The 12,388-nt window shown below is 37.1% G+C and overlaps 2 protein-coding genes across 2 annotated transcripts; both read left to right on the top strand.

Moving 5' to 3' along the window:
* The first annotated feature begins 6,422 nt into the window (after positions 1-6,422).
* On the top strand, positions 6,423-8,602 carry LOC140964422 (pentatricopeptide repeat-containing protein At4g39620, chloroplastic-like). The gene is made up of 2 exons (XM_073424196.1): positions 6,423-6,900; positions 7,329-8,602. Exons 1-2 carry the CDS (start codon positions 6,553-6,555, stop codon positions 8,520-8,522), a joined length of 1,542 nt encoding a protein of 513 aa, XP_073280297.1. The 5' UTR covers positions 6,423-6,552; the 3' UTR covers positions 8,523-8,602.
* A 137-nt stretch (positions 8,603-8,739) lies between these two features.
* On the top strand, positions 8,740-12,247 carry LOC140964421 (pentatricopeptide repeat-containing protein At2g22070-like). Its single transcript, XM_073424195.1, has 2 exons — positions 8,740-11,339; positions 11,460-12,247. Exon 1 carries the CDS (start codon positions 8,817-8,819, stop codon positions 11,205-11,207), a length of 2,391 nt encoding a protein of 796 aa, XP_073280296.1. The 5' UTR covers positions 8,740-8,816; the 3' UTR covers positions 11,208-11,339; positions 11,460-12,247.
* The last annotated feature ends 141 nt before the right edge of the window (positions 12,248-12,388 follow it).

The raw sequence follows: 12,388 nt of genomic DNA, 5'->3' as shown, positions 1-12,388 counted from the left end.
ATTATTCCATGTATTACAATCATGTGTACAATCAGTTTTATTTATCATGCAATAATTTAGGTTATTGCATGTAATTAACTCATGAATGCAAGCGGATTGGGTATGGACTCGGGCATGGCGGCTCCGAGTCCTAGCTCCTTCGGGAACTGGCAGATGCACAGGCATTTCTTGCATTTGTTTTTAAGCTTCGTGGTCCATCGAAGGGGTGGCGGAGGAGGCCGTGAACTGGCGGTGAGACACATCCCTTTGGTTGCAGTTCTTGCTGCAGTAGTCTATTACTGTGACGTCACAGTCTATATATTTATTACACATCTCTGTAGAATTTACTGTAAAAACAAATTGTAATGGATGTCATTTAAAATTCCCAAATTGTTATGCTAACGCCATAATTTAATAAATTAAAGGCTATGATTTGGCCACATTACATATGATTTTCTGAATTTGGCTTTCCATTGCTAGAGATGAGATGAATTTTAGATGAATTTTACTTTAATATAATTGAAAGTCTGGGCTGAGATTTGGTTAAGATTTGGTTATGATTAATTGTGGTCTAATCCCAATTTTATCTCCACCACGACATTCAATGACATATTTTGTATTTTAAGTCATAAATATTGATTCTTGAGACATTAATGAATATCATATAATTTGATTTATATGTAATAAAAAAATTGAATTAGACTCAAACATCGGATAATATCTGCAATCAAAAGTACTGCTTGGTGTGCTTCATTAGATGAATATTAATTGGTCAACTCACACTTAAAACTATAAATCAAACAATATATATATATATAATTAATCACACTACTTAACTTAACTATATCTATCAATTTTTTTTTATCACTCGTATATATCGTTCGATCATTCCATTTTACGAGCCAATCAGTGCCACATAGCTCTACATCTACTGATTTACATATGGTTTACAACAATACGTAATTGAATCAAGATTTGAATAAGATATATACTTAACTATATCTATCAATTTTTTTTTATCACTCGTATATATCGTTCGATCATTCCATTTTACGAGCCAATCAGTGCCACATAGCTCTACATCTACTGATTTACATATGGTTTACAACAATACGTAATTGAATCAAGNCTTCATTAACTTATATATAAATGTGTGTGATTAATACATAATTTTAGAAGTTTATCAACACACATATATAAGAATAACTATAATAATTAAATATATTAAAACTTTATAAATTTACACTAATTACAAATATTTTAACACACTTACTATTTATTTTCAGGTACAAATAATTTTTTTTGCTTATTTTTTTTTGTTTGACATATTGTCAAAAACAAAATTGTTATTTTATACAAAAATTTATTTAAAATGGATGAAATTATTTTCAGTTTGATTATTTATTAATATTGAAACTTATTATTATGTATTTTTTAAAAATATTATTTATTTAAATAAATATATTGAATTGACTTGAATAATTGAAGTTTAATTATAATAAATTTATTACTGACTTGTCTGTTGTCTTTCGTAAATCAATATATACAAAATATTATATTGAGATAGAAAAATATTGGAAATAAGTAAAAATAATTCACATTCATTTGTTAGTTCAAATAAATTTTAAAAAATAATAATAATAAATTACAAAATTCATAGGATTCTATGAAAAAGTTTACAAATGTCAATAAAAGTCCTGCAAAATAAATTTACGAGATTCTGTGAAAATATTTAGAAATTTGTGAGATTATGCAAAAGTCAGTAGAAATCTATAAACTTCACAAAAGTCTGTTATTTAAAAAAAGTCAGCAAATCTATGCAACGAATACACACCCTAAATAATAACTGAACTTCTTGAATCTGCAAAAATCATGAATATTCGATCAACTTTTACTAACCCCAAAAATATTTTTGTTCGTATTTCGATCTCATTCTAGCTCTTATTTTCTATAAGGTGTTGAGTGATGTGAGTGATTTGGTCGTTACTTAAATAGATGTGAGATAATTTTAGATTTTATAAAAATAACATTCGCATTTAGTAATAAAGAAAACATGATAAGTGATGATGTCCGGGTAGATTGGGTGAGCTTGGGTGGGAATTTACCGAGCAGAGAAGTGTACTTTTCCTTTAAAAATTTTGACATGATGAGATGAATCTGACCTGACCTGATGGGATGACCCGAGTAGTGTGACTTGGTCTCCCGGGTGGTCTAGCCTGGCTGGTGGGATGATCACGGGTGGTCTGGCTTGGTCTCCCGGGTGGTCTGACTTGCCTTGGTGGGATGACCCGGGTGCTCTGGTCTGGTCTCCCGGGTGTTCTGGCTTGATCTGCCCTGGTGGTATGGCCTGGTCTCCCAGGTGGTATGGCCTGTCCTGGTCTGCCTTGGTGATCTGGAATAGTCTCCCGGGTGGTATGTCCTGGTCTCCCAGGTGGTATAGCCTGCATTGGTGGGATGACCCCGGGTCAGAAAATCTTCACATACTCAACAAGATAATGTTAGTGGGGCTCCGGAAGGGTTTTCGACGTAGCCACTTTGACGCTCAAGTCAGTACTAAGTTCACCAAGTAGAGAGAAAATTTATTGAATGCAGTAGATTAACATATCTCAAATGAGCAAACCTGAGTATTTATAGGAGAGAAAATGACCTCGATTACAGTGCATATACATTGGTCCTGACTAGACATATGCTCATGTCCTGTCTTCTGATGACTGACCATGCACTGTCATCTGTCAGTAGACATGGTGACCCATACTGTTTGGGTCTTGTCATGGGCACTGATTGTCATGCTAATGATGCATGGTGGCCCATATTGGTCGGGTGACCTGAACCCTATTTGAGTGAGAGGACCCTGTCCAAGGGAGAGGATCCTGATTGGGCGGAAGAATCCTGGCCGGGCTGGAGGACCCTGTCCGAGGAGAGGATCCTGGCTGGGCTGGAGGACCTTGTAGGGGGAAAGGACCCTGGCCGGGCTGGAGGATCCTGTCCGGGGAGAGGACCCTGGCCTGGGCTAGAGGACTCTGTCCAGGGAGAGGATCCTAGCCGGGCTGAAAGACCCTGATCGGAAGGAAAGACCCTGGCCGGGCTGGAGGACCCTGGTCAGGCTGGAGGACCCTGTGGGGGGGAGAGGACCCTGGCCGGGTTGGAGGACCTTGTCGGGGGGAGAGGACACTAGCCAGACGGAAGAGCTGGAGGACTCTGTCCGAGGAAAGTATCCTGGTCGGACGGAAGGACCCTGGCCGGGCTGGAGGACCTTGGCCGGGCTGAACCAGCCCCGGGAGAGGATCCTGGCCGAGCTAGAGGACTCTGGATAAATTTTACACATGCTCTACTCTTTGGATCAAAATTTACTTTGTTAAATTTTCTTCTTCTGTCCGAGTCCAAAAATTACCCAAGCCCTTTCCAGGGTGTCAATAAAAATTATATATGTGAACTTGAAATTGTTAGTCTCGGGCTCATTAATAGTTAGACATAATAATCAACTGTGATAATAACGTTTGGGCCTCCAAATTTATTTTATTTTACTGTTAAGAGTTTTATCCAATTTTGGATTTGGTAACTTCATTGTCATTATGGAGTGTAACTACTTGCCTCTTTAATTTGAAAAAGGGAAACAAATAAAGAATTTGAAATCACTTATGTTAGCTAAGTATATTTTTCTGTTTCAATTTCAAATTCACTCTTTAACTTAGTCATTTCAAATTGAATCTACGGATTTTAAGTGCTTTGATTTGAAATCCCCCCACAATTCATGAAGGATGTGATGTTAAAGAAGATAAATTTAGGAGAATTCAAGACAGTGAAGATGGCGGATGAATACAATTTAATTCTTGAAAAAAAATTCCTCAGAAATTAAAAGATCCAGAAAGTTTTGATATTCCTTGCATTTTGATAGTTTTTCTATTAAAAGAGCACTTTGTGATTTAGGCGCAAGTACTAATTTGATGTCTCTGTCTATTTTCATGGAGTTGGAGCTTGGAGAAGTGAAGCCTACTACCATCATCTTATAGTTGGCAGTCAGATATCTCACTTATCCTTGTAGAATTGTCGAGGATGTCCTGATAAAAATAAATAAGTTCATTTTTCCAATTGATTTTGTGATATTTGACATTGAAGAGGATCAAGACGTTCTTTTTTATATTGGGGAAGACATTCTTGGTGATTGTAAGAGCTTTAATTGATTTACAAGAAGGAGAATTGACTATACGAGTTGGTAGTGAAGTTATCACATTTAACATCTCCAATGCATCAAATGTTAGAAAGAGGAAATACATGTAACTGCATTGAGATTTTTATCCTACTTGTAATAATATTGGTGTAGTTGCACTCAGGATCTATTGGAAAGATGTCTTGTTAATTCAATGTTTCGTGTGGAAGGAGATGATTGGGATTTGAAGGGGAGCAATTACTGGCTTTTGAAAGCCACCAAAAGAGTTTCAACACGAGGATCTTGTTAGGAATTATGATCCTGATTTTGATTATCGAACTGAATACAAGAAAATACATTATGATGAAAATTTGAACAGTAAAATAATCAATAACTATTATATATAGTTTTAATTTCATTTAATTGACTATACTTGGAATGTTAGAATGATTCGAGGTGAGGAGTGAAATGATTGATGAATGATGTCTTATTTTGATTACTTTGTTTATTAGGGTCTAGATCACCATGAATTGAGTGGCTACTGTAATTTATGACCTTGCAAGCTACGATCAATTTTAGATTATTAGTTATAATACATTGTTGGAACATTTCATGTTCGCGATCTTGATTTTGATGTTAACAAAACTTATTATTTTATTTCTAACAAATTTATCTAGTGTGCAGAAAGTTGAAACTGATCAAATCCCAAACTGATGAGTTCTAGAAGCCAAAATTGAAGTTGTCGAGACGCCAACTGAAAGAGCCAACTGATTGTCAGAACTGAACCAGTCCAACTAATATATCTAACAACAGTTCGACTGATTGTCCAACTGATAGGTGGTTCAACAGTAAACCTTCGGAAGCCCGGCCAGCTGATGAAGAGCTTAACTGATGAAGAACCCAGTTGAACAAAAGAAATGATACAGTTCATCAAATCGGTTCAGAGTATAAGTTGTAACTGACATGTTCGCATGTCACAACAAGACTGTTTAATGGAATCTAGCTAAGCGCGAATATACAAGCTACAAGCCACTTCACAGACGAATGTACAATAATGGACGTTGCAGTAAAGCTAAAAGAGAAAAGCTTCCAGAACAGTTGTTAGAATGACAGGACATGTCCTAAGGAAGTACATGCAGATGCAACAGACATTATCACCGAGTCTTCATCTACGGACAGCTTAGCGCCTATAAATATCATATCAAAGACCATTGAAGATAACAACAACATAGAGCGGAACTACAACCAAATACCAATGTGTGAAGAAAACTGATGGCACGTTCATTTCATATCAGTTTACTAGAAGCCGTTAGCCCAGTTGCGTGAGAACACCTTCGTGTTGAACTGATTAGATCAGTTCTCACACATTCACACACAATCACTTACATATACGGAGAGTTGAGCTTATTGTTTAGTTGAGTGAGTCTTCACACAAATACATTAAAAGATTGTGTTTGTAGTCTTGGCATAAAGACATTAAACATTATTTAGATTGTAAGGATCTGTCTGCAATCTTGAGTGCTAGGAGTTCTAGTTGGATGCTACCTTTCTAGAGTGGGTTTGTATAAAATGTTGTATAAATCAAAGTCTTCTAGTGGATCCTACCCGATGTGGTAGAAGGGTGGCGTATGAGCAGTTGAAGTCTCTGAACATCCATAAACATATATGGTGTCTTTAACTGTTTAACTATTGTTTAAAACTGATTTGATCAGTTTAGCTGATATCGGTTCAGTTCTTCTCATAACTGAACTGATACAAGCCTGAACCGATCTCTTTATTTCAGTTATTCAGTTTAAACTCAAGCTAAAAGCTTTAAACTGTTCAGTTTTCTTAACGAATGATTATTTCGAGTATTTTTCTCTTAGTTAGAAAACCAAACTCGATTTAATTCATCGGTGTATTCATTCTTAGAACACAAGCTATTGCAACTTATAGAGAATATTGTGTTTGAAGCACCTTCAAGAGTGTCAAAATCGATCCTTCATACATAATCACCATCATAATGTACTAGAAACTTGTAAACATACAAGTTTTTACTTTTTTTGTTATAAAATATGTTACAATTTTAGAGGTTGGCAGGAATATATTATTCTTGGAAAGATTAAAAAAACTTCAAAAATTATTATTTTATATACCAAAAATATTAATTTTTATTGTAAATAAAAAAAAGATTTGACATGTCTCACGAATAAAGATCCGTGAGATCGTATAACAAGATGTTTACTTAAAAAATTTATAATATATAAATCCAGTGGAAAATAAATTTCTTGAAAAAAAAAATTAAATAAGGAAAAAAATGGTGAGGAAATATTAACCTGTTGCCTCCTGGTGAGTCTCTGCTTGCTGGAGTAACAGGATTGAAAGAATTACGGCGGCGCAGCCATCGCAACCACCCAACCTACTCTGCCCTTGATGAAATTACAGAAATGACCTTGACATACCCTCCATTATTGTCTCCGTCACTGTACCTTTCTCCCACTCACGTATTCACCCCAACCGATGTCTTCAGACAACACCCAAGGCCACCTGTGGCAATTCGAACCACCACAATTCGAATGTGCTATGTTACAACCAGACCCAAAAGGACCCGCAAGAAAAATGTCTCTCCGTCTTCAGAAGAAAAAGAGTTGGTTCGCTCAATAATGAAGAATTTCACTGATAAGCAGCCGTTGATGAATACTCTGAATAAGTATGTTAGGTTTGTGAGAACGGAGCACTGTTTCTTGCTGTTTGAAGAGCTTGGGAACAATGACAAGTGGCTTCAATGTCTGGAGGTTTACGTCCCCCCGAATCTTATGTCATAATGGTTTCTAATTAAATGTGATTAAGTTTTGATTTTGATAATCTGGTTACTGGTTGATGTCTTTTACTTTAGTTTTTCGGGGTGTTTTCATGTATTTCATTGGTGGGATTTTATCTAATTTTATGATAATATGTGCATACATCATACATTGTGCAATTCCATGTTTGGGATTTTATCTAATTTTATGATAATATGTGCATACATCATACATGGTGCAAATCCATGTTTGTTTCTCTGCCTGTGATCTCTCTGACTTTAGTTTGCGAAATTTATGAGAAGTGTTGATTGTTGTCGGGTTCCCCATCAATGAACGTTGTGTGAGTATTTGGTTTGTTTTCCGTTTGAGTTGAATGAATATCTTGGCTCCCTTGTAAGTAAAGCCTCATTTACATATATCAGGTGTTCAGGTGGATGCAAAAGCAGAGGTGGTACATAGCGGACAATGGAGTTTATTCGAAGTTAATATCAGTTATGGGAAAGAAAGGGCAAACTCGAATGGCCATGTGGCTTTTCTCTGAGATGCGTAATAGTGGTTGTAAGCCTGATTCATCTGTATATAATTCCCTTATCACAGCCCACCTGCACTCTCGTGACAAATCCAAGGCTTTGGCTAAGGCTCTTATGTATTTCGACAAAATGAAAGGAATGGAGCGGTGTAAGCCTACTGTCGTCACCTACAACATTCTTTTGAGAGCTTTTGCTCAGGCGAGAAATATTGATCAAGTTAATAATCTGTTCAAAGATCTGTCAGAAAGTATAGTGACTCCTGATATTTTCACATTTAATGGTGTGATGGATGCCTATGGAAAGAACGGAATGATCAGGGAGATGGAGTTGGTGCTTTCTAGAATGAAAAGCAATCAGACAAAACCAGATATCATCACATATAACTTGTTGATTGATTCGTATGGGAGAAAGCAAGAATTCGACAAGATGGAACAAGTATTTAAGAGCTTGACGCATTCCAAAGAGAAGCCGACGCTCCCTACATTCAATTCCATGATCACAAATTATGGTAAAGCAAGACTTAGGGAGAGAGCCGAGTTTGTCCTTCAAAAAATGAATGACATGGGATACAAACCAAGCTTCATTACATATGAATGCCTTATAATGATGTACGGTCACTGTGGTTCTGTCTCGAGAGCAAGAGAAATTTTTGACCAGGTAGCTGAGTCGGTCAAAGAGAAAAAGGTATCCACTCTAAACGCTATGCTCGAAGTCTACTGTAGGAACGCGCTACCAATGGAGGCAGATGTGCTTTTTGAAAGCATGTGCAGAACTAAGAAGTTCCAAGTTGATTCATCTACTTACAAACTTCTTTACAAGGCTTACTCTAAAGCTGATATGAAGGATCTTGTACAGAAATTGCTTGTTTATATGGATAAAGATGGTATTATACCGAATAAACGGTTCTTTCTCGATGCTTTAGGGGCCATTGGGTCCTCATCAAGGAGCCAAAAGTCTGCCAAGATTGCGGATGGGTCACGAAGACAAGCCGTTATTCCGAATCCAGAGTTGGATGAAATCATGGGACAGAATGATGAAAGAGTTTTGTTTAGTGATATAAACGTTGAATTTGATGTACATTTTTGAGTATTTGATTTAATCTGTTTAACAAGTATTGAGTACGCAAATATTACTGTACTTTTTCTAGGAAAAAGAAATTGCTGTTATTGTTTAGTTTTTCTTTCAATGTTAATGTGAAACAGTTCACAAGTTTCCACATTTTAATTTATCATATAATGATACATAATAAATGGGAAGTATGTACCTCCGTGAAGCATATAGTAGATCTATTTGAACAAAGTTCATCTATTTTTCTGTTTGGGTTTCTTGTTAACTATATTCCTTTCTTTTTTAGTGTTGCAACTTTGCTTCCCACCATCAATGTCTTCTCCGAATTCAATACAAGTTAGAGAGCCAACAGTGAAAAGCCCACAGCTTATTTCATCCCCGGTGGATTTTTACACATCCATTCTGCGAACAAGCCTCAAAATCAATGACCCTGTAACTATCAAGCTAATACACAATCGGATGATCAAGTCGGGGATTTATCTAGGTGTGCTCTTGATGAACAACCTTGTCAATTCTTATGCGAAAACCGGGTTTATTAATGATGCTCACAGGGTGTTTGATGAAATGCCTGAGAAGGACACATCGTCGTACAACACGCTGATGTCTGCCTATGCAAAACAGGGTATGATGAGGGAAGCGGTTAGTATCTTTAACAAAATTCCTGAACCTGATTCAGTTTCTTGGACCTCAATAATTGTGGGATATAATCTATCGGGACGCTTTGATGTTGTTTTTAAGATGTTTCTGGAGATGGTAAAACGCAAAGTTGTGCCTTCTCAGTACACCGTTACAAGTGTGCTTGCTTCTTGTGCTTCAATTAAAGAATTGGCTATAGGCAGGAAGGTTCACTCTTTGGTTGTTAGATATGGCCTCGTTGGCTGTATATCTGTAGCTAATTCTTTAGTAAATATGTATGCAAAATCGGGTGATCTTGGGAGTGCGTGGGCCGTGCTTGATACGATTAAGTTAAAGAATACTTCTACGTTGAATGCGAAGATATCACTGTACATGCAAATGGATCAGGTAGAACATGCGACGGCTCAATTTGAGGAGATGAAAGATCGTGATATTGTTTCTTGGAATTCGATGATTGCAGGATATAACCAGCATGGTCTGGATGACAAATCACTGAGTTACTTATCAGAAATGCTCATGGTGTCTCAATTAAAACCTGATCGTTACACTCTAACTAGTGTGTTGTCTGCTTGTGCAAATCTCGAGGAACTAGAAATTGGAAAGCAAGCTCATGCCTATATAATTAGAAACGCATTTGATACATCTGGGGCAGTAGGGAACGCGTTGATCTCCATGTACGCAAAATCTGGTGGTGTTGAAACAGCTCATAAAATTTTGCTGATGTTTGGGACGTCCACCATAAATATTATTGCCTTTACGGCTTTATTAGATGGATACGCCAAGCTTGGAGATGTAAATCCAGCCAGGAAGATATTCGACTCATTGGTGTATTGCGATGTGGTTGGATGGACAGCTATGATAGTTGGCTATGCACAGAATGGCCACAACAATGATGCAATGGAGCTTTTCAGATCCATGGTAAAAAAGGGCCCAATACCGAACAGCTATACCCTTGCAGCTATGTTAAGTGTCAGTTCAGATTTGGCTTCTTTGAATCATGGGAAACAGATTCACGCAACTGCTTTAAAGTTGGGGGAGTCGTCCTCAGTTTCTGTGAGCAATGCGTTGATTAACATGTATGCAAAGGCAGGTAATATCAACTGTGCAAGGAAAGTATTCCGCCTTGTACGATGTAAAAGAGAATCCGTCTCTTGGTCCTCCATGATCATGGCTTTAGCTCAACATGGACTTGGAGAAGAGGCATTACAACTATTTGAGAAAATGTTGTCATCATATGCTCAGCCTGATCATATAACTTATGTTGGTGTTTTGTCAGCATGTACACATGTAGGATTGGTCGAAAAAGGCCGTACTTACTATCAAATGATGAAAGATGTGCATGGAATTCAACCAACATCGAGCCACTGTGCTTGCATGATCGACTTATTCGGCCGTGCAGGGTTGTTGCAGGAAGCACAAGATTTTATAACAACCATGCCAATTGAACCAGATGTCATAGCTTGGGGTTCACTTTTAGCCGCATGTAAAGTTCACAAAAATGTGGAACTAGCAGAAATTGCAGCGGGGAGATTGCTTTCAATCGAACCGGACAATGGTGGAGCCTATTCAGCCCTAGCCAATGTCTATTTGGCTTGTGGAAAATGGAAGGAAGCTGCCGGAATCCGAAAATCAATGAAGGATAGAAAGGTGAAGAAAGAACAAGGAATTAGTTGGGTTCAAATAAAGAGTGAAGTCCATGTCTTTGGGGCAGAAGATGGAGGACATCCCCTAAGAGATGCAATATATGGGTCGATGGCTAAAATCTGGGAGGAGATTAAGAAGATGGGCTTTGTTCCTGACACTGGTTCAGTGCTGCACGATCTTGATGAAGAATTGAAAGAGCAGATTCTAAAGCATCACAGTGAAAAACTTGCTATTTCATTTGCATTAATGAATACTCCAGGAAATACTACTATAAGGATCATGAAGAACCTTAGAGTTTGTAATGACTGTCATTCTGCCATCAAATTTATCTCGAAACTGGTTGATCGAGAAATTGTTGTGAGAGACGCAACACGTTTCCACCATTTCCAAAATGGTTCATGCTCCTGCCGTGATTATTGGTAGGAATTGCAAATAATTATGTTGGAGTATGCTAAGCTATTTCCTAGCCACGTACGTGAGTGTTCGATGCTAGAATTGATATCTAACGCAAAGTTATGACTTTCATTCCATGAAGATTAAAGAATGAATTGGCAGGTAAAACCATCTTTTTTGCTGACCATCTTTACCGTTCCTTAGTTGTGTCCTCCGGTTTGGGCAGCAGGTGTTATTTGTTTCATTTTTCCGTTTGCTTTGTTTCTTTGTTCTTGTTCCCAGAAAGACGATGAGACTCACAAGTTGCTTCAGTTTTGGGATCTTCTTAACTGGTTAGAGTTTCGTGTTCATTCTTATCTCTTTCTATTTTTCTTTTTTCCTTTCCAAAAAATTAGATTGCGGTGAGGAAAAAGGCATAGTGTGAGAGATTTTAGTTAAGCTTCAGCATTTCTCACATAGAAAATGATGGTTTTCAGGTTCTTGGAGGAACAGCTGTAGAAAAAAGTTGCTCTGACCGAAAGGTGTAGATGTGCAGCCGATGATGGAAGTGGTAAAGGCAGCAGCTTCCAGTATATTTGTAGTATATATTATGATTTTGAATGTGTTGTGTTTCCTGGAAAAGGGTTTCATTTTTTTAAATTATTTTCAATGGAACACATTGAGTTTTGATTAATTTAGTATGTTTAAATTTTAAGCTATTGAAATATTAGGAGGTTGGTGTCTTTCCTCAATATTGGAGGCCTGGACGATGGTTAGACTTGTATAGTGGTATTGGATCTGTCGGTACCGAAGCTATGAGCAGAGGGTGCTGAGGTTCAATTTCACTCATGATGGAGCTTTTGCTTGACTTTATTTTTTGAAGCTAATAAAAGGAAGATAAAACATCTGAATTCACTGCGATCCTTTGTTGACTGATTTAGCCATTAAGCCTGAGAGATTTCGGAGTGCTAACCAAGTCATGTGACTTGGGACTCTTTTATATGATGTATGTTTGTCTGTATTAAATTTTAATGGTTTATTTGTGATTTATAAGTAAAATTTGTGGAAATGGATCTGCCAAATTTAGCATCAATTGTTTCTTGACCTGTAATCATACATAACGTCCGCATTGAAATCTTTTTTACTTGAATAATTTGTCTTGGATACTTTTATTATTACTTTCTTTTTTGCGAATATTATTACTTCTTTTTCCTTTTTTTTTTTGAATTAAG

Source organism: Primulina huaijiensis, chromosome 18 (genome assembly GCF_012295235.1).
Source record: "Primulina huaijiensis isolate GDHJ02 chromosome 18, ASM1229523v2, whole genome shotgun sequence".
Lineage (NCBI taxonomy): Eukaryota > Viridiplantae > Streptophyta > Magnoliopsida > Lamiales > Gesneriaceae > Primulina > Primulina huaijiensis.
The sequence above is the reverse complement of the archived record's forward strand: the minus strand, read 5'-3'. Positions and strand labels throughout refer to the sequence as shown.